Source organism: Falco peregrinus, chromosome 7 (genome assembly GCF_023634155.1).
Source record: "Falco peregrinus isolate bFalPer1 chromosome 7, bFalPer1.pri, whole genome shotgun sequence".
NCBI lineage: Eukaryota > Metazoa > Chordata > Aves > Falconiformes > Falconidae > Falco > Falco peregrinus.
The window spans coordinates 9,416,776-9,438,718 of NC_073727.1; the positions used below are offsets into that span (position 1 = coordinate 9,416,776).

At 40.4% G+C, this 21,943-nt stretch overlaps 2 protein-coding genes across 12 annotated transcripts in view; one reads left to right on the forward strand and one right to left on the reverse strand.

The window, feature by feature from the left end:
• B3GALNT2 (beta-1,3-N-acetylgalactosaminyltransferase 2) overlaps window positions 1–7,836 on the forward strand; it is a 30,113-nt gene extending 22,277 nt beyond the window's left edge. For all 5 annotated transcript variants that reach the window (XM_055809907.1, XM_055809909.1, XM_055809908.1 and 2 more), the window contains exons 9-12: window positions 368–493; window positions 4,215–4,374; window positions 4,802–4,858; window positions 5,215–7,836. In XM_055809907.1, the coding sequence (XP_055665882.1) occupies window positions 368–493; window positions 4,215–4,374; window positions 4,802–4,858; window positions 5,215–5,349 (478 nt within the window). In that variant the 3' untranslated portion in view covers window positions 5,350–7,836. The remainder of the gene's footprint in view (window positions 1–367; window positions 494–4,214; window positions 4,375–4,801; window positions 4,859–5,214) is intronic.
• TBCE (tubulin folding cofactor E) overlaps window positions 6,313–21,943 on the reverse strand; it is a 28,542-nt gene continuing 12,911 nt past the window's right edge. For 5 of the 7 annotated variants that reach the window (XM_055809903.1, XM_055809902.1, XM_055809901.1 and 2 more), the window contains 12 exons: window positions 21,620–21,719; window positions 18,592–18,694; window positions 14,030–14,106; window positions 13,671–13,766; window positions 12,196–12,260; window positions 12,044–12,108; window positions 11,451–11,603; window positions 10,080–10,233; window positions 9,531–9,599; window positions 8,386–8,445; window positions 6,940–7,031; window positions 6,313–6,689 (listed from right to left, as the gene is read on the reverse strand). In XM_055809903.1, the coding sequence (XP_055665878.1) occupies window positions 6,597–6,689; window positions 6,940–7,031; window positions 8,386–8,445; window positions 9,531–9,599; window positions 10,080–10,233; window positions 11,451–11,603; window positions 12,044–12,108; window positions 12,196–12,260; window positions 13,671–13,766; window positions 14,030–14,106; window positions 18,592–18,694; window positions 21,620–21,719 (1,127 nt within the window). In that variant the 3' untranslated portion in view covers window positions 6,313–6,596. Of the gene's footprint in view, window positions 6,690–6,939; window positions 7,032–7,877; window positions 7,938–8,385; window positions 8,446–9,530; window positions 9,600–10,079; window positions 10,234–11,450; window positions 11,604–12,043; window positions 12,109–12,195; window positions 12,261–13,670; window positions 13,767–14,029; window positions 14,107–18,591; window positions 18,695–21,619; window positions 21,720–21,943 lie in introns of all 7 variants that reach the window. The other 2 variants (XR_008748038.1, XM_055809905.1) reach the window with 2 other exon arrangements.

Consider the following 21,943-nt stretch of genomic DNA (forward strand, 5'->3'; position numbering starts at 1 on the left):
CGCTGGCTTTGAACAGCTGTGCTGCCATCGTCAGCAGGGATTCAGACCCTTCTGAGGTCAGTAGTGTTTTAAGATGGATTCATTAGCAAATCCTCCATCTGTCCTAGAGAAAAAAACTTTTCTTCAGCTCATACACAAATCTGTGTTGTAAGATCATCATAGGATGCACCTGCCTCTCCTTTCTGTAGGACAGTCAGCCTCGGGCAGTAGGGCAAACATGTAAAGGTCAAGGGTAGGAAGGTCGTTCCTTCCCTCTTCCTTCCCCTCTGCTTCCTAGAAAACCCTTGCAGAATGTTCTGTTGTGTAACTGTAGTTTGTGGGCTGCAGCTCGGCATCTCATCGCTTTTTCTTTTTTTTTTGGCTACAGGACAATTGAATCAACAAGTTTTGATTTGTTGCTGAAGACAGATGATGACTGTTACATTGATCTGGAGGCTGTTTTTAACAGGATAATGCAGAAAAAATTGGACAGGCCAAACATTTGGTGGGGAAAGTGAGTGAGTTTCTTGTTTTGTTTGTTTTTTCAACGTGTCTTTAAGAGATACCATATCTTTAGTGAATGGTTTACTGCTTTAAGTCTGTTTTCATGTGGGTTCCCCTTTTCTACCTATGGAAACTAGTTATAAAAAGCAGGACTTCTGTGTGGTAAAACTTTGCATCTCTGAATACAGAGATCAGTCCTCTACAATAGCTTTCCAGAGCATCCCTTTACAAGGAGTTGAACTTGCCAAATACCTAGTTTTAAAAAGTGTTGCATATGTCTTTGTCGTGATACTCAAGTTAATAAAAGTATTCCATCTCTACAGTAAAGTTAGAAGGCAAGCACATACTAGAAGTGCAAATGTTGCTTTTTCTGAAGCCACTGTGATTTTTCTGGTGGGCTTGAGGAAATGGGGTAAACGGGAGAAAGAAAATTATCTTTATAGGCTGCACTTTATTTTGAAGTCTGAGTGGCAGGTATTGCTACCCATTTTGCTGCTGTCTGAAATGGCAGATCCAATTCATGAATTCTTCAGTGAAGTTCCCCAGCCTGTATTATGCTTGGGAATAACTAGGAGGATCAAAATAGCCCGTTTCTTCCCTTCCATCCATGGAATGCATTGCTACACTGGTGTAACATCCAAAATAACGTTCAATACAGCACAACGACGTGATGTGTCTTCCTGTGGCCGTACTGAAGAAATGCTGGCCTTTGCTGCTAAAGGTGTCTTTGCGGATCTGGTACTGACTGTTGCTTATTCATAAAGTGTGTGGAGTCGTGTGGAATAGCTGGCTGTCTTACGATGATCTCAAAGATCGGAGTGGTGGGCTTGTGTTCCCTAGCCGGTACAAAACCCCCTGATTGCCTGATACCTGTTACATCTTCTTGGGGCTACCTTTACCCCAAGGCAAGGCTGATAGTGAAGGTAAGATAGGTTCATTCTAGCAGTGTAAAAGGTCGGGAACTTGATGACAAGATGGAAACCAACTTGCAAAAGGAAAAACAGCACCATGTGTAAGCTGCCTGGGCTGCTGATCCAGCTGGTGTAGGGAAGGCTCTTCTGGAGTATCTTCTTGGCTGCAAGAGCTGAGGATGTGATACCGGATTGCCCTCCTTCTCCCTGGCGTCCCTAGCTCTGTGTTGCTGCCTACCATGGGCGTGCTCCTTGGCCAGTTTTCTGGTTGTGTTCAGCTTTGTGGGTAACCACGGAGTGTGCAGGAGTCTTCTAAGTGCTTTTGGGGGATCCTTCCAAGCTCTCCTACCTTTCAACTCAGTGATGTCTTGTATATTTAGCCTTGAGCATTGGGGAAGGCGGGGCTTCTCTGAGAGCTGGTTCTGTTGTGTGGAGACCGTAACTTCCTGAGCCCTTGAGGAGACTTTACTGATGGTCTCCCTTCCTTCTGCTCCTCTGAGCATGTCTGAGAACTCAGACCTTGCATTCTTCACTTAGACCTTATTAAGCTGTCTCTAGTTCAGACAAGTTTCTTGTTTGTTGCCAAGTGTTCCTTATGATTTGTTAATACTTAATTAATTGCTGTATTCTTAAAGAAACTCACCAGAGTTCTTGCGGATTCTGAAATTACCAGGTCACTCTGGTAGAAATGAAGGATGAGATCTCAGTGAAACTGGGAAGGGAATGCTTTGGATTGAGCGGCACTTAGGTATGCTGTCAGTCAACAGACCTTTTCTGCTGTCACTTCATTTGTTCGCTGATTTTAAATGACCATTTAAAAAGCTTATCTAGCTAATCTTAAGAGCTTTCAGGACTGCAGGCTGGAAAACCAAATGGTCCAGGTATCCTACTTAAGATTTGGCTCATCTTGGAGAGAACGTACTTAAATTACTGCCGTTCTGTTCTTTTAAAACTGCAGTCAAAAGACTAGTCCCCCTCAGGCTTGAGAGAGGTGTCTTTGACAGATCATGTCTGCGAATGACCAAAGTTATGCTGGGGTAGAAGGTACCAAGCTGTTTCCAAGGGCGACTGGGCCTAAGATGAATCTGTAAACAAACAGTTCACTGAAGCCGACACACCCACCACGCTATGGAAAGCCGTGGGAGTTCAGAACGGCACCTTTTCTTGACCTTAATTAGGCCAAAAAGAAACTTCAGATACTTGAAGTCTTCCGTGAAGGTATGTTTCATTTGTACCATGAACCTCCCCTTTTCCTGGGGTGTAAGAGATGCTGTTCAGTGTAACGTGCTCGATGTTCTTCCAGTAACATATTTCCAGGCTTGCCTCAGAATGGCCATCGAGTGACCTTAGGAGGATCGATAATGCTTTCTTCTGCAGTCTGCAAAAATGAGTTGTGCTGAGTCTGGCTGTAGAAATGGTGTGTTAAGGTATCAAGTAATTTTATTAGGTTACTGACAAAAGGAAGTGACAAGTCGTGCTGAGACAAGAGTTGGACAAAATGTCATCTTTTCTGTATGTCTGTGGGAGAACCTCATGCAGGGGTGACATCTTCATGCGTAAATTCTGTAAGTCACGTTTTTCAGGTAAGGCAAGTGTGAGGTGTAGTGAACAACGTTAAAATGACTATGGAAGTATAAAACGATTAGCAAAGCAGGTGCCTCTCGGTCTGGAGGGGGTTGTACCCTTCCTGCGGTGACTTGCTGGAGTGGAAGATACCGAATCTAAAGCGAATTCAGGTATTGTATGTGAATTTTATCTGCTTGGTGCTTTAACATGTCAGCTTCAGCCATGCACGTGTAGCATCCGGTAACAGATCTGCCGCTCACCTGTAATTCCTCCTACGGCTGCTGTCTCACAATTCTTGGTAGCTCACTAAAGCTTTCAGCTGCACACACTCCTGACGGAATTCAGCAGCGCTTGAGCCTGTTTACAAAAAGGGGGAGCAGCTGGTGCATCGGCAGTTACGCCACTTAGCTGCGAGTGCATGAAGCCCTTGTAAGGTAAGAGCAGTGTAGTAGCAGCATGTTCCCGACGGGAGAAAGCAGGGCCTTTCTCGCTGCCTGACACAGCAGTTCGCAGGGTGCGCAGTGCTGCACGGCAGCACGGTAAAGCCAGCAGTGCCACGCTGCCCGGGGGTGGCGGTCAGACTGGGGGCACTGGGCAGACAGAGCGTTGCTGGCTTCCTGCAGGCCTCGGGGAGCAAGTACAATCTTCCTCAGAGAAGACAACCGCCAGGCAGGTTTTTTGTAATTCAGTGATGGCAGCCTTTGTTGGATGTGCCACAACTTTGGATGTTTGTCGAGTTCCATTTGGAAAACAGCTTCGAGAAGGTGTATATAAAAAAACCAAATCACTTTGCTTTACTTCCTGGTTTTTAAGCAGCCACTAGTTTTATCAGGAAAACTGGTTGTGCAGCATCGCTGTACCTGTGTGCCTGCTGCAGGCACCCACTTTGTGTCGTGTTGATTAACCAGAGGGTGGGACAAAGATGTGCTTGTTACAGGACACAGGGAAGGATGTTTGCGCTTACCTGGATCACAGCCCAGCAGCAGGCGCAGACATGCTGAAGACCTGACTGTCAGTGTTGCGTTTCTTTCTGTTCCGAGACCTTTCTCTTATTACCAAAGACTGGGCCCAAACAACAGTTAAGCTTTCAGCGTTCAATTAGATGCATACCTTATAGAAATAAGGGCAGGAACTACAACTGGGATCACCTTCTACTTCTTCCTCTTAATACTGTTTGTTATCAGTGTTAGCTTCAGTTAGCCGTGTTCACACAGGGGCTTCGTGAAAACATCTCATGTCTAACATGGTCTTCAGTTTCAGACTAAATTGGGCAGTTGATCGAACTGGGAAATGGCAAGAGCTGGAATACCCAAGTCCTGCATATCCAGCCTTTGCTTGCGGGTCCGGCTACGTCATCTCCAAAGACATCGTTCAGTGGCTGGCAAGCAACTCTGAAAGATTAAAGACGTACCAGGTAGTAATGCGTTGGTTCAGTTTTCCTATCTTAAACTGGTCTGGGGAGCAGCCTATATACTGGGTGAGCTGGAAAGAGCGTTGCTCAAGCATCAGCATTGGGTTCTCCCGGTTAATGCTGGCTTTTTGCAGTGCTTTTGGCTGCTGCACTTAGTGTCTGTTCTAGGTCAAAGCACAAGTGTTCTGGACTGAGAATCTCTGGAGCCGTAATCCTGGTTTTTCTACTCTCTTTAAGAACAGTGCATTGTCACAGGAAAGCTGGGAGGATTAATTTAACACCTCCAAAATAGCCAGACATAGGTTTTTGGGGTTACAGTTTTCACTGCTGGTACAAGATATTAATTCACAATTTATTTACTTTTTAGTTGACAAAGTCCTGCTTTCCTGATGCTAATATCTGTATTTTTTATTTTAATGTGTTGTTTCAGGGTGAAGATGTGAGTATGGGCATCTGGATGGCAGCTGTAGGACCCAAGCGGTATCAAGTAAGTCTCAAGAAATTATCTGACCTTATGGAAAGAGAACATGTCTGTCGCTCCAAGTAGCATAAAAAAGGTTTGATTTTTTTTCTTAAAAAAAAAAAAAAAATTGAAACAGCTATTGGGTTCAAATCCAGAAAAAAATTGTTAAGATGTATTTTAAAAAAAAACCAACCACAACCACCCCACCCCACCCCTCTATTCTCTGAATAGGTTTGGCAGATCAGAGAGGGACACATACCTCTCGCTGGTGTGCAAGGTTTGTTGCTAGAAACAATGGAAAACCGATTCTTGGAAGCAAAGCCTGTTGAAGACTAAATTCTTTGCAAGAAAACCTATTGAACTGGCTCTCCCTCTAACAGGATAGTCTCTGGTTGTGTGAGAAGACATGTGAGAGTGGCATGCTGTCCTCCCCCCAGTATTCCCCACAGGAACTGAGAGAGCTCTGGCGATTAAAGGAACTGTGTGGAGATCCTTGTAGATGTGAGGAAAGATGATGGACTCGCCTCGGAAAACAGGGTAGCGTATAACGATCGTGGAGGAGTGTACATTTGGATTCATTCTTGGAACAATAAGGAATATCAAGGTATCTTTTAATGTTGGGTTTCAGCTAAAGTATAACAATATTTGCACATCCCTTTTGATAATTACAAGTGGACTGATGCTATTCATTTTCTATGGTATAGATGTTGATCTGACAAAAACCAAAATGTTTAAGATAAAAAAATTTCCTTTTTATATAAAGTCAAAGACCTACTTGTAATTAATAAATACACATAAGAATGCCAACTAGCCTGTCTTTTGTAAATTAAAGTACTACTGATTTAACTCAGTGTAAGGATCCAGCGGAGAGCTGTGCTCAGCACCAGGGCACCTGGTGGGTCTTGCTGCAGCAGGTTCAGAGCTGGCTGACGGGTTGCCCTCATCTGCGCAGGGGCTGGGGCAGCGAGGGGTTAGGATTTACGTTTAGTTTGTTTGTTTATTCCATTGTCATTTTAGATAAAAACAACAGCGAAGTTTGCTTATACCAAATCTCAAAGTACTGCAAACCTGGCCTGATTAGGAGGGATTTCTGATAGCTCAGTGTCTTATCAGGTATGAATCTGAGGGTACGCAACAGAAAGTAAAGGAAGATTGAGGAACAGCACCCTAAAGAATGTGAAATAAATAGCGATGCCTTGCAGTAGGCAAAGAACGTATTTATTCTGTGGTAGGTTAATGCTGTAGGGTAGAATAAAGGCCTGTGGGATTCTGACCTTACATAGTCTAAGGCCGTGTAGATACTGCTACCGTTACTGCTCTTTTACTTTTGATTGCTTTAAGGTGAAAACTACAAGTAGCCTCTTTGAGTGCAGCACTGCTTTTGTCCTATTATATAAACAAGGAGATCACAACTAAATCATGTACTCAGTTCAGAAAAAAAAAGTTCTCACTGCTGCAGCGGGAAGGGAGTGTAAAAATCTGGCAAAAGGGGTACCTTGAGTTTTATTTAATTGAAGCATTTAAGCACTATTTGACATCTCTCAAGTAAGAATTGAGCCCAAAGCAATCTCTTTCATGGAGACTGACGATTCAGCGTAGGAACTGAAAGTGTTACTGTGTAGCCCTCTGGTGCCACGTATGAAATTCCCGTTCTCCCATACGTGTGTTCAGGCACCGGCTGTCCGTACTGGCTGCAGGCGGTCTGTACCTCTTCTGCAGATCCAGTGTTGGCTTTTCCTTCGGGGTCATCAAGAGTCCCTCCTTACCACCGTACTAGCACACAGTCTCCGTTTTCTATTGAGTAAAACTGCAAAGGCTTTAAGTCGTTGTCTAGTTCAACTTCTTTTCCTTCCAGCTAGAGTAAGAAAGGAAAAAAACCTGATCAGACTCAAACCGCAATCTGTTCACGTAAACCAAATACAGATCGGGCAGGTGCAGTCAGGGTGGATCTGTCATGCTACAGGAGGGAAGTCAGATCCCAGATGAGAGCACGGAGACTGCCCTCCGTAAGGGAAATCCACGTCAGCAGGTAGTATTTTAGGACATGCTATTGCCATTTAGCAGCACGCGGTATTTTATTGTTGAATTACCCATTTTTAACTCACCTTAGAACTTTCGTAGGACAGTTTCAGTTCCGAACCAGGGATTTTAAGTAGGCGATACAGCAGTCCTTTGACCCTCTGAACAGTCATAGACTCTGCCAAGAGGAAAGGAAGAGAAGGTATTAGAAAAATGCTGCTACCACTGCGCTGTAGCAAAGTACTAGTGTTTCAACTATACTTGCTTCTAGCAACAGTGAAAGGCTGTATTGCCGCTTCAGTTCTAACACTGCAATAATGTCTTTTGTAGCTGAAACCGTAACTGCTAATATCAACCTGGAAATGGTTTAATCTCTGGTGGACAGGGCAGGATAAGCTACTGTGGTTTAAGCGCTTTGATCCCATATACCAAATCAAAAGTGCTACGGCTTCATAATTTACCTTTTTTGAGTTTGTATTTACTACATGCTATACTAAGTGGCCTTTGGGACACATACCAGTCGGGTTCTGACTACTTGCATCTGGCAGCTGTTCCTTGAAGTTTTCATTACCAGGAATTGGCTTTCCCAGCACAAACAAGTGGATGTCACTGTGGAACTGGTGCCGTTCTTAGAAATGGTACTACATTAATTAGTCCCAAACAAATTGCCAGCCGAGTTGTAGAGTGGTTTATATTATGAAGTCAGTTACACAAAGGGTTATTTTTTGTAATGGATCTTGAATGAGTAAATGGACTTTGTTCCAGAGGCGATACCTGTGTTTGCAATAGGAATACTCGATATTTTGGTTGAACTTTCACTTCTTTTAAGCTTTATCTAAAGGCACAGCAATAGTGAGTTATTCCTGTAATACCACACATTGTACTTAGACAAATATTTTTCTATCAAACATTTTTGTAAAAGCTGTATCTATCTGATTTTATGCAACTTGTGATAATAAATGTGATTTTTATTTTAGAATAAAGCTTGAGTAAGTCTTTTCTCTCAGACTCCATTCTGACACACCTTTCCAAAACGTCGGTTTGATTTAGAACAAAATCTTCCATTCTAGTCTCACCACAGGCACTAAAACGTCAGAAGGCAAATGTGATACAGGTCAGAATTAGAGTTCTAACTTAATGTACTAAATATTAGACCTCAGTATCTAGAACTGCAGGTTACGTAGCTGGCTCTCACCACTTCATGTGCTTGTTATTTGGTTAACACATCCACCAGGTTTCATACCAGTTAATTAGCCTCCGATTGCCTCAGACACATCATGAAACCAGCAGCACAGGTTATAAGACAAGCATCAACTTTCAATCTTCAAGCTGAACTGGAAGTAAGTATGAAGGTCAGAAAAATAACGACTTCTTCAAACAATTTCTGCCATTTCTTTATATGACAGTGGACAGTGTCTTCAAGGGAGAGCCTTCAGGAGCTGACAAGGCCAGAGGCAGCTGCCATTCTTTAATAGAGTTATTTGAAAAGCAGCTACCAATCAACTGCTTCAACACAAGCCAAGACTTCTTACCTGGTAGCTTTTTCTCTACTGGCTTCTGTTCAGGTTTCTCAGGACATTTAATCGTCAGAGCTTAAGGAAGAACAGTGAGGTGTTAGTGAATCAACATGAAGCCCTGTTCTGTCAGGAGCACAGAGTCTTTCTGGTCTGTTGTTACTACAGATTGTTTCCCCTAGCTCAGCCTGATCTTCTAAAAAAAAATTAGGATGGAGCCTGTATCTGAGAAGCTAAGATATAGCATTTAGTCATTCTCCAAAAAATGAAAAGAAGTAATTTTATTAAAATAACCAAGTTTTTATTCATCTATGGTAAGTTACGGAGAATATTTTAAAAGCAACTCTAATACTTAACATGTTTGGGTTTTTTGTCAAAATTATTTACCTAAAAATGCTTAATTTCTAGTTAGCGTTTTAAAATAACATGCAGTAGAACGGACACGGGTTACTCAGTTTAAAGCTGGTTTCTGACTCTCAGCATCTCAAAAGCACTGTACAAGCACCCGTTAAGGAAGCTATTAGCCTAATTCTTTTACAGAGATTAAGACTCATCCTTGAAAAAGGTTTCTGTTGTGTCTAGCCAACTGGATCCCTTGTTCTGTCTAGTCTTCCACCTGAATGCCTGAGAACATAATGCCTTAAAATACTATTTTTCCCATGGAGTAAAAAAAAGTTCGTTTCTTCTGTTTGCTGGGGAACAAAGGTAAGTGAATGTGTAAGGAAGTCTGGTATGTAGCCTAACTTAAGTACACAGACAGCCCCAAATACCAAAGATACCCGTGGTTTTTTTTGTCTGTCCCAATGTTAAGAAGCTATATTTAAAAAAAGAAAATAAATCAGAAAACAGTGTAGCTATTGAGGTTAAAATCTCAAACGTCTTCTGTAGAGAGGCTATTCACACTGCTGGAATGGAGTATTGATCACCTCTCTTCTCCATTGAGTCTTAATTAAGAAAATCATTCTGCTTGTGTTCAGGGGAGAAATGAGAGTACACAGAAGCAGGTGTTTAGTCAAACTCCAGAGAAGCAGAATTACAAGCAGGAACTCTGTGATGTCTCAAGGCTTTTGAACTTTTTGTTCTCCATGTACACCCAGGAACACTAAGCTCATAAAATACTTTAAATGCAGAAGGAACAATGTTGACCAGTTCTGGCCTCTTACTCAGAAGCTGATTTTTCAGAGTCAAAGGCTGTTGTCCCTTCAGTTCTCCTTCTTCAGGTGCACCGTATTCTGCGTGAAGGAAAGTGCATGTAGACATGAACCCTTTTCAGAGACCAAAAATGCAGCAGCAGACCTAAGAGCACTGTGGTGTTGGATCGGGCACGAGCCTGCTGCGCACACGGGCCTGGACCCACTGCTACAGCTTTTAGGAGGATGCACAGGCACATGGAGGTCCCCCTTAACATCCCCACTTCAAAAAAGCCCCCAGGCGGAGAGAGCCGCCACCTGCTCGCCAGTAGTTACAGGGCAGATGCTCCCAGGCGTCATCCCTGAGGCAGGGAGCGTGGCCTGGAAGGCTGCAGCACCATGCGGCTGCCGCACAGAAGCTAAAGCCACTCACCCGCAGGCCTGCCCACAGGTGGGCTTTCCTGAGGCAGTGGCAGCACCCGGAAAAAGCATCAAGGGGAAAGGAAATTGAAGAGAGACTGAACAAGTGCTACCACAGCACCAGAAGTGAGGGAATTATAGTTTTACTCTACTTGTACTTACTAAGACAAAGTGATGGGTATCTGGGATGAGCAGCAAGAAATTCTTCACTTGGTTTGTTTTTCTCTGGGTTCCAATTTCCACCAGCTGCTAACCAGTCATTTCCAAATATTTTGCGATAATCAAGCTCTGCTCCTTTTCTTTCAGCAGGAAGGATCTGTACTGACACAGGAATGGCACATAATATAATTATAAAGCTTTCCAGAGAAGAAAATCTAATTAATGACACTGACTCCTTGCTCTTACTGAGCTGTTCAGTACGTTTTAATGCTACCAAGAATCTTACAGTCCCTACCACCAAGTACTGACCGATCCATAAATTAGTATCTAAGCAAAGATGTTACTGTCCATGGTGATGCAAGGATGTCTGTTGTAGCTATGAACAGCTGCTCCCTCTGCTCTCATTTATAATAAACATTTGCTGCAAGTTTGATTTGGTTTACAGGATAATCCTATTTTCCTATTACAGAAGGCAAATGCTTGTATTACTGTCACTGAAGCACATGCAACTATGCCGCTTTTGCTTTCTTTTTTTTTTTGTCAAGAGTATGGTTTTTGTTAGCAATCCTGATACACGAATTATTTACTTTAAAAAAAGAAGTAAATATCTATAGTGAAAAACAAGAAAGAATTTGAAAACCAGAGGATGTTAGTTAATCCTTACAAACAGTTAACAAAGCGTGACCTTGGGAGAAGGAATAGACACCGTGAATCAAGGAGAACATCATGGAGAAGCAAATGGTTCATGAGACCAAACAGAAAATTACCTGAAACTAATTGTGAACTACACTAACTGGCATACCCTGAGCAAAGAGAGCCCCCTACTAACACAGCCCCCTCCCCACAGAGCACGTGGGGTGAAAAGAAAGAGAGCTGTACCTTCAGATGGAGACAAGGCTCGTAAGAACCAGTGAGAATTAGACGTGACTAAATGTAACTAAATGATTGCTGAAAGTGCATAAAGGCTTTAACCATGTGTTAAGAGTTGTGCTAGCTCTGTGGATTTACCACCTAGCACCCGTCTCTGCGCAGACATGCAATAAATGGTGTCTCAGCTCTGCGTAGATCGGCTCGTGCACACCAGGAGGACCCCAATTTGGGATAACGGTCCTGCAACTTCAACACGGCTCGGGCACCTGAAACCACCACCACTCCTCCGTCTTGTCCCAGTCCCCACTGAGTTAGCAGCGCTCCCAGACACGGCTGGGTGTTGCAGCCCTACTGAGTGCCACACTGACCAGTGTGTGATGGAACGGTCGGCACTCTTCCTGCACCCAAACAAACAGTAATCTTAGAAGAAACTAAAAACAATTCCTCAGGTAATGATTTAATGTTTTTCTGCAGACTCATGCGATTTGTTAAAATATCGTGTACCTCAGACTTGTTCAAGACCTCCAGTTGACTGATCTTGGCAATAATTAGCTGTCTCAGGGTCTCTGGGTTCTTCTCTGTGTCCATGAAAGGGTTATTGTGACACTGCAGTGACCACAAACTTGGCAGTTTATCCAGCTCATTGATAGATGACCACTGAAAGGGAAAGGAACAATCTTTTGAGGAAACACCAAACATCATTTCAGAACAACACACAGTAACATTGACTTTTACTATACAATGACCATGACTGAAACTATTCTTTTGGTCAGCAGAACCAAGTACTTTCGTCCTGTTCATTTAGCTAAGGAAAAAACCTGCATTACAGTTAATTAAGTAAAAAAAAAAATACAAGCAGCAAATGAGGTACTAGTCGGCATTTTAGATCACTGGAATTCTGCAAGAGGAATTCTGAGGTAGCAGAGGGAAGGAATGTTTCTGAATTTTTGAATTATGCCTCTGTGTTGATCAAAGTATTCAACAGTTACCTCAAGATCTTACACATACAAAGAAATTTTTAAAAAGCAAATTTCAAGTTACTCTTAAAAAAAGACACACATGTTTACAAAATGTGAAACTGTCACAGTCTAACTTACCTGTGATATTTTATTGTCATTTATTGCAAGGCGTTTTAGTGCAGGAAACATTTTAGTCTTGCATCCTAAGAAAAAGAATAAATTTACAAGGCAATAGCGTAAACTTTAAATAAACAGAATTATAAAGCTATAAAGGTGTTACTTCTACATACCAAATCCAGCATCAGGAAAATGTATAGAAGATATTCCAGTGTTTCTAAGTATTAGCTGTTCTAATCTGAAATTTAATAGATACGATGATTACTATATATGGCACAGGAAGTTTTTTTTGTAAAGAAATACTACCTCAGGTTTGTTTTTTTTTAAAGATCTAATAAACTTTTGATGTGGTGCATAATCATGGACAAATGAACAGCAGCTTCCCAGACAGTACCCAGACTTCAGCGGAGTGTTCAGGGAATAAATCTTGCAGAGAATAAGTGCAATAATTTCAAGCTTTCACAATAGTCCCTGGATTTAAACGGTGTGATTTTCCAAATGATTTTTTAATAGCTTGTGGCTATTTAAAATCATGGCTGCTATTTTGGTGCACAGTGCAAGCCAACAGTTCTGTAAATTAGCAAAACTACTGTATTAGTCCCACCCTTCTGCAGCCACTGTAACTGAAGTGCTTAAGGAACACCCCCCTACTTTCCTTCCCTGGCTGGTAACCCCAAAGCAAGAATCACAGCTCAAGCCTGTAACTGCCATTAAAGACGCTGCTATTAAGAGTACAGAAAACCCCCCAAAATCTGCGTAAAGGGTATTGCCACAGACATTCTTTCGAGAAAGTGGAAATACATTTACCCAATGCGGTATGGGAATTGTGCTGTCTGGGTTTTTACGGGTTTTGTTTGTTTTTTAATTTTGAAGCGTGTCTATTTCAAAGTCTGGAAACTAGCCCAAACACGCATTGAAACATCCAAAACAGAGTGTCTGTGCCGAGGAGATGCCACACACTTGTACCAGTGAAGTCACAACAGTAACCTTGCCCACGGTTAATAATGGAGAGCAGATAACAGAGACAGGGAAGAATTGTCACTACACTTTTTTTCCTCCCTCCAACCCCCCCCGTTGCTTTCTTTACAAAGGACAAATAAGCAGGCACCGTGGGTATACAGTGCTCACGGCAAAGCATCCATTACCAATGATATTTAGTGGGTCAGCCTCAGGAGTGACACCGTTCAGCAAACTGCCCAGCGGCTTTCTGCAGAGCCCGACGGCTGTGCAGCTAGGGGTGAGCCTGCATTGCACTGCCACGGTCAGAAAACTGTCCCCAAGAAATAACTTCCATAGCTCCTTTGCTTTGTCACTCCACACACACTCTACAGTCCTGTCATCTTGGATAAAACCCCTGTGCATACTAATATATCAAGAACTTAGTAACATGATAAATCACTTCTGTTTCACAAGTATACACTGAAAACCTAATGACGTACAGCTTAATGTGTTACTATACAACAAAAATAAGATCGTATCAAAATAGCTCAGTGAAATAATTCAGTTACTCTCCTCAAGAGGGCAAGATACCTCTATTTCAAGACTGCGTAAATCTTCCATGCAACATCAATACTATCGTATTTCAGTTAAGACCATGGAGATGAATACCCAGGACAAAGAATTCCCAGCAAACTTGTTTAACAGCTACCTGGGGAGATGTGCTATTAGATGCAGCTGATTTCCATCCAGTAACTGGTTGTCTGAAAGGTCTAACAACTTCAGGGTCTGCAGGACGTTATCAGGCCTGCCACATTGGAAAAAAACCAAACACAAATGCAGAACATTTAAAGTTATATGCTGATGAAAACACTAGTTTTCCAAGTACATAACTGCATGCAATAGTTCTGTACATTTATAAACGTTTATAAAGTGTATCACCTGAAGTTTGCATCATTTATTTTACAATTGCGTCACGGTGATGTAAACATTACAGGAGTGGAACTTTATCTGCTGTGTAACTTTGCAGTACATCAGTCACAAACGACTGGCTTAGGTTACTCCTCTTACCTTTCCAAAACTGCGATATTATTAGAAGTAAGGTACAACTCTTCAAGTGCTGGCCATCCTGGAGCACAAAGAAGAACCTAAGAGCAAAACTTTATTTAATATAACAAAAGTTGGGGGAAATCATTCCAGAAACTATACTTTATGTAGATTTCCTGAGAAGATGTTCAGAACAAGCCACAGCTCCCCAAAACGGAGAAACAAGCATTATGGATTGCCTAGCCCTCCCTTTCTTCCAGCTGGCTCTTGCCTGTGTCTGGATCTACCGGCACAGATGACATCAAAGGGGTTCTCACAGTCACAGGACTCAGGGTTCCAGGCTGTAGTCTAGCAGCTGCCCTACCTCAGACTGTGTGACCTGGAAACTGGATTTATTTTACTCTGTTGGGTTGGAGCGATCAGATTTTCCCTATGATGAGGTGAGGAAATGGCCGTATACACCAGACTGCTAATGGTTCTGGAACATCTGCACATCTCATCAGGTCTGCCAGACTTCTTGAGTGTCTTAATTTATCAGAGCTTAGAGGCTTCTCTGTGATGGGACCGTGCCAGCACATGAAACCACTAAAACCCAAGAACTGCATTAAGTCAGCACATATCCTGAAGTTTTCAATTAAAAGAAATTAGTTCAAAAAGTCTACAAAATGAACAAAGATGCATTTGTTTTAAATCTTGTGTCCTGAAAGTACAGACACATCATTATTTTACTTTATAAAGATTTATTTTTTGCAAACAGCTACAGCAGGTAACACAACTTTTAAAAATAAATGCTTATTATAAAGCAATAGAAGTTGCTGGCACAAACCCCAGTTTTTTATGTGATTGTGACAGTGTCAAAAATTTTGCAGTTTTAGCAAATGGAGTTCCATAAGCACTGGAACTGACTGGCTTTCTACAGATTTGTGCCACTGAGTTGCAAATTTTTTTTTTCACTGAGGTTTGTCTTGTGTGTATTCTCCAGAGACAAATCAAGCGTGAGCTCATCCTGCTACTCCTTCCTTAGTTAGGAAACTTAAGGAGGGGCTCTTTCCTTCATCTACATTCCTATTTTCTTGGAACTTGTAGGTAATAAATTATTTTTAAGCTCCCACCTCTTCTCAAAATGTGTTTGCAATTGGCTAGCAGATTCAAAGTTTTTGAGATGCAGCACCACAGCCACACACATGCACAGCATGATTGGCTAAAGGCTGTTTTTACAGGAGGTTACAAAGGTTACAAAGCAGCGCAAGTTCAGCCATCTGGACAATCAAATTGTATTTGTTATGTACATAGCTAACTGATTCTCCTGTAAATGCCCACTATCCTAGTCACCAAAAAGCCTCCTTTCATCAACGGTTCTTCATTCTCTCCATTACAGCTCTACGAAGTTATACAGCTGGATGTATATATAACTGTCTTATTAAATACAAAATACTGAGATGTCTTCAAGTGGTGGCATATGATATGGGACTTAATTTTGGGTGTGAAGCAGTTATGAAACACCATCCTGCTGCCATATCTGCAACACACGTAAAATTACAAACTCAGATATAACAACTTTTCCTGCTCCACAGCAACAGCAGGAAACACCAATATTTCATCTCTTTATTTTGGACAGTGTTTCCCTATGTCAACAAGACAGACCAAAAGAGTTTATCTATTAGTGGTGAGGAAGCATGAAAAGAAGCCTGAAGAGTCAAGAGAAATTAAGTGCACATTTACTACAGGGAACCTCTGGGGGCTTCCCCCACAAAAGCCCTGCGTTGTGACGGATGGAATAGAAAAACTGCACAACACTGAAGTATCAGAAGCCTTTTCAATAGACTGACCAAATTATTAGAAAATTGCCGAGACCAAATGATAGTCACATCACAATCCTAAGAAACTCCAATTGCGGAATTTTCAACTATTGCTTAAAACAGCTCCCACAGAAACTAAGTTCACAGGTCTAACACTAAATTAACACTCAGGGGAGACCAGGGGCTTGTTGGGGATGGCTGGTGGGGAGGTTGGGACAAATAGCCAGTGGAGTAGCCACTGCCAATCAAAAAGAAAAACAGAAATCCAAAACCTATTGCAAAAGAAACAAAGAAAACAAGAAACAATTGTCACCGTGTAAGTCCATGATGTTCCTGTATTGTTGGTCTCTTTATCCCAGAAAGCAAGTAATATAAATAGGAAAGGCACAAAGCAGCTTAACAAGAATCATCAAAGCTATGAAACCGAAAACAGCTGTTCTCAGTTACTTGCATACAAAATATTGAGACATATTATCAGGCAGCAAGATCAAAAATCAAAAAGGGTACAGCACATAATTAAACTGATGTTAAAAGATGTGGGTATCAAAATTTTCAAATGGTTCTTAACACAGTTCGATAAACAATGAAATACAAAATCCACAAAAAATAATTAAATACAGATATACAGTCTCCAGCTTGGGAAGTCCCGGAATTCCAGACTACTTTATAAGAAGCTCTTACCATACACTTGCCCTTTGCCTAGAATTTTACCCAACTACCTGCTACTTGCCAGTGTCAGAAACATGATCCTGCACCTCTCGTCTAACCCAGATTTTTCTTTTACCCTGTGTAACAGCAGATTATTTTATAAGATGTTAGTTCGAGAACAGAATGACAAATATAACATTATGATGTACATGCTGAAAAAGAAAAAGTGGTTTTGGGAGCCATAAATATGAATTCATTACTATCAAATGCATTAATTAAATTTCTAGGTCAATGGTTTCTAACTGTAGGATATTTCATAGCACAACTTCTCCCCTTGAAGGGTATATGTTATGTTTTGAACAATCAATCAACAATTAGACAGTAATGAGCTCTTTTATGGATATACTGATAGAAATCTCAGCTGTATTTAGACATATGCATATAATGTACTAATGAAAGAACTTTTAGGAAAGCTGATGCTCAAGGCATGTAAATGTGGATTTATGCATAACTGCTTAACAGTTAAGTGTTTCCCTCTACTGTGAAAAATACTTCAAAACGAGAACAAATGAAAAAAAAACCAACCCACCCCAAGTCTTCTTTTTTAAAACTATCCCCATGCCATATATTCTTACGCATGGCACCAAGTTATTTTTAAATGCTGTTCACCACCAAATTGTTTTAATTTTAATAAAAACATTTCTAGGATTTTCAGACTTTGCTTATATACCCATTGACAATCACTGTATTCCTCTTTTCCCTGGATCATATTCATTACTATTTTCTATTAAGAAGTTGACTTTTCAAAGTAACTTCCTATAGAGCTCAAGCAGTAATATTTTAAGTTTATTCACAGAGATTTAATGTCAGGCCGGTCCCTTTATTTTTCCCCTTTTTTTTGGCTGCCATGGAACACCACTTTGAAGCATAGGCTTCTGTCTCTGTACTTATGAATGAATCAAATTTCAATTTTCTAAGAAAGATTGCTGAACAAAATATGTATTTACTGCCTATGATGAATTGTCAGCTAAAGCAGAGTTGCAAAACCAGCAGCTGCCAACATTTTAACCACCACAGATTTACCCTGATGAGCACTAGACAAGATTTGAAGTGTTTGTAGCCACTTAATTCTTCCATTTAGTTCACTATTCATATTGCTGCCGTTATGGAAGGATTATAACTGTCCCAGCAAAAACCACACTGATGGTTTAAGAGCACAGTGAACGGCCACTGAACAAAAATATAGCAACGACCCTCCTCTAGCCCTGCTGCAGAAGAGAAGGAAGAAGTTTCTTTCCATTTAACTCAAACCCCAGTTTTGGTAAGTGCTCTATTACCGGATAGTGGCTGGCAGCAAAAAATTGAAAATTCAGGTAATTTCACAATGCAGTACACACAGAATGTAACCTGAAGAAATCCAAATAATGGGCTGGAATTTACAGGCCGTTATAAGCAATGTGGCACTACTGAGATGTGCTTCATAAGCCTGCTCTCTGAAAAAAGGCCCACTGCTAACGTATTTGACAACAGGACTTCATGCTTAATAAGACAAAATATTAGGGGAGAGCCATTTACATGTCTGCCTGTTTCAGTCCCTGAAACAAGTCAGAGCTTTGTTTATTCAGTGCTGTATCTGTGTTGCACATAACCAGGCACGATGTACTTCAAAAACTGTCAGTATGTGCAAAGATACTAAAGCCAATCTGCTGAGGCAAAGCGATGCCAAAACAAGTACTTCGTGTCATGATGACATACGTTCTTTCCATTTGCATTTGTTCTACTGCATGCATAAAAATGCAGATAAACCTTTAATAACTACAAGGCAGCAAAAAGTTTTCATTCACAGAAACCTCTGGGAAATGAAGTTCTATTATACTCCAACTGCTTTACCTTGACTTGGCAATTTGCAAATGGAGATAAAGCAAAACGCTGCTTATTAGACTCCTGTGCCAGTGCAACTTCCTACATTATGTAGGAACTATGCCAGTTACCATGTAACTAATAGAGTTATGCCACAGCACCTTTTCTAAGGCTGATTACATTTCACTAGAATAATACAACGCATAAATGTTTCTTGTGCTTTCCTTGTCTCAAAAACCTAACAATATAAATAAAAACAAAACCAGGAAAGGTTATTACCTCTGTCCATGTAACTTCAGTTTGATTAAGTGCCAGAATCCTCAATTTTGAAAATACACCAGATACAGAAGTTGATGTAGATGGAAATTTAATTTTGTTTTCACTGTGTAAAAAGAATAATTATTAGCATAATGAATAATTGCATCTATTTAATAAACTAATTTGGAAATATGTATTAAAGACAAAAACAATTGCCACAAAATTAAAAAGTCACTGCAAAGGTGTAACATATTTTACAATACTATACAATTTCCTTCTAGTTATATTGAAACATACCCTTTCTTCCTAATTTACTCTCCTACTTCATGAATGCATATTTATTCATCTGTGGACTCCTTCCCCATTTTCCTCCAAGAAGTCAGATTTTGGGCTTAAACCCATTAGTGTTGATTCAAAATAAAAACCCTAGATGACTATCCAGACCCCAGTAAAAAAAAAAAAAAAAAAAAAAAGGATGTAAAATCCACTCTCAATAGCAAAATATCCCTATAGAATAGTTAAAAGATTCTCAAACCTTCAGTCTTCAAATTAGTATTCATCACTCACCCCTAAACAAAAGTTTTTTTATCTTTCCTAAGGTCTAGTCTGCCTGCATATTACAATAAAAATTTCTCAGCGTAATTAAACTTACATACTTATGGGTTAGTTTTCCCTATTTAAACAAGCTCTTAGAGAGCTGACGGATGACTAATTGCTTTTATTCTTCTTCCAACATTCCTCGCACAAAAAAAATCAGCAACAGACTTACCTGCTAATGGCTTTCTTTTTTAAAGTAAACAGGAGGTCAAAACGATAAAAAACAAATTCAGACTATTTCAGTTTCTAGCCATAAGCCTCAGATTCCAGCATCAACCTCATTTTGCTTTCCAATTTTATCACAGATAACTTCGGAAACCCCCGCAGTCTAGACTATACTTCTCAACAATGAAAACCAACAAATTATTCTAGGTGAAACAAAATAAATTCCCTGTATTCTCATGCATGCTGACAATAATAAATCATGACAGCATATGGTCTAGGCAAAGACAGATTTACAAATAGCACCCAGGTAGCAAACAGCTGTTCAGTGCTAAATACTGAAGAAAATGGAACACCTATAACTATTAAAAAAAAAATATCGTCACATTAACTATAAAAACAAATACAAAAACTGGAGTCACTTTGTTACTAAATTAACTTGTTATTTATTCCAATTTAACTTACATCCCTTTAAACTGTTTTAGCTACACTGTACAATGACAGCTTTGGAAGCTGCTAACCTCAAGTCAGACCTCCAAGACTCTTAAAAAAAAAAAAAAAAAAAAAGTCGTATTTTGGGTTTCTGCCTTGAGTCCTGTTGCCCTGCTGCTGTATTCAAAGAGTAGCATGACCTCCAAAGCAGCTGACCAACTCTGCTTAAAGTGTCGAGGCTCTAATCTTGACAATAAAACAAACTTCCTAAAGTTGCAGCTATAACATTAACTTCTCAAAATTAGTGGCTTAGCATGCTACCAGTTTACAAACTTTAATCTACTGTGTAAATTCACACCACAAGATTATTCTGGCATGTGACAGCTACAGTGTATAGGTGTGTACTGAAATGCTCTTTTTGAAATTATTTTGTGAATTCTTTCTTGTTTTGATGGAATTGCAGCTTTATTTAACAACATTCTCCTTTTCCAATGTCATTATTGTACTAAGAGATTTTCCCCTAGGTCTGTCACCATGATCCACAGCTCTTATCAGCATCACTTCAGGACAGGAACAGACTGGGCCTTGGGATACTTAAGGTTTGTTTAAAGCATTACAGGTATTTCAGTTTGGTGTCAAGACACTGTTGGTAAAGCACCATTCTTCCACAAAAGTGGGTTCCTAAATAAAGACTTGCATGGGCAGTCAGAATATATCAACAATAATAAAAACCAGAGATAAAGTCTTGAAACACTTGAAATGACTTTAAAAGAAAATGAAAATATATTTACTTTACGGTTTTTCTATGTAGAAAAAAATTTCTAAGCTCACAAAAAAAACCCGACAGGTTTGCAAACCCAGAAGTCAAACGGATAGCTACTACTAAAACTAACTAAAAATGCTAAGCAAGATTTTTGAGTGCTAAGGATGTGTTACTAGTGCTTTCACAGGCAGGCTGCAAATTCCCTCAGCAATGCCACCTCAAGGTCTTGGCTTCTCCCGAGTGGCCCATCTGCCAGCAGAGCCCCCACCCCCTGCCAGTGCCACGCAGACCCCATGCACCAGCATCCAGAGAGCCTGACCTGCTGCACATGCATGCAGCAAATCCGTCTGTCTCTCCTGCCGAGCCGGTCTCCTTGCTGCAACCAGACTCACTGCACACATGCAATGTGGATGCAAACACGTGTTAAGTCAGTTCTACCTCAGGGCAAACTAAGCTTGAAAAATCAAGAGAATTAATTGTCTTAGAGGTTGCCTAAGTGTATAAGGGCATTTTACAATGCTGTAAACCTAAGTTTCTATACTCCCGGTCTCCTCGTTTCTATAAAAGTACTCAGCATTTTTTTTTTACCTTCAGTCTAAATGCTTAAGAGTCTACAGTACACTGTAAAAACCCAGAGTGCATTTTAATCCGTCTCCCTAGCCAACCAGCCAATTTGCATAAAGATGATGAAATCTGTTATGTATAACACATTGACAAATGCCTAAATTCCTGTAAATGTTTAATGGCTGAAATCTGTATTCTATTTTTCAGACAACTGTGCTTTTTCTAATTTTACAAAACTCCAATCAAAACCCATCTGTCCCAAGCACTCCTCCAGAATTTAGTTTTACATAGATGCTGAACTCCTAGGGTTCTAGTCCTTCATGGAAAAGGGATGACTAAAAAATATAGCACACGCATGAGTCATTGAAGGACAAGATTTTAAAAAAGAAATATTAAAAAACTTAGCTCCCATTAAAATGAGTACTGAGGCATCCAGTTACCTTTAGAAAGCTGACCCCGTATCTATAAAAGAGACTCTTCTTTTTTGTCCCTACCCCAAAGGAACAGAAACCCAAATATGAATATTTATACCTAATATTAAGTGTTTCCAGATTTTGAACTTGAGAAGCAATAGCTGTTACTGTCTCCCAAGATGATACCAGATTTTTTGATAGATTTATATGCCTGATATCTGAAATTTCACATTAAGAAAAAGGAACTTATCTCAAATCTGAACTCCATCTTTCAGAAATTAGAATTAGGGCTTGTTTTTGAATCAAATAAACAGAAATAGATTACATGTTTGAGCTAAGGGATACTACTGCTCAGTTACAGCAAATTATATTTTGATTCGCGGTACGGAAATGGCTTACAGTTTTATAAAAGAGCTTAACTTTACAAATCCTAAAATGGATT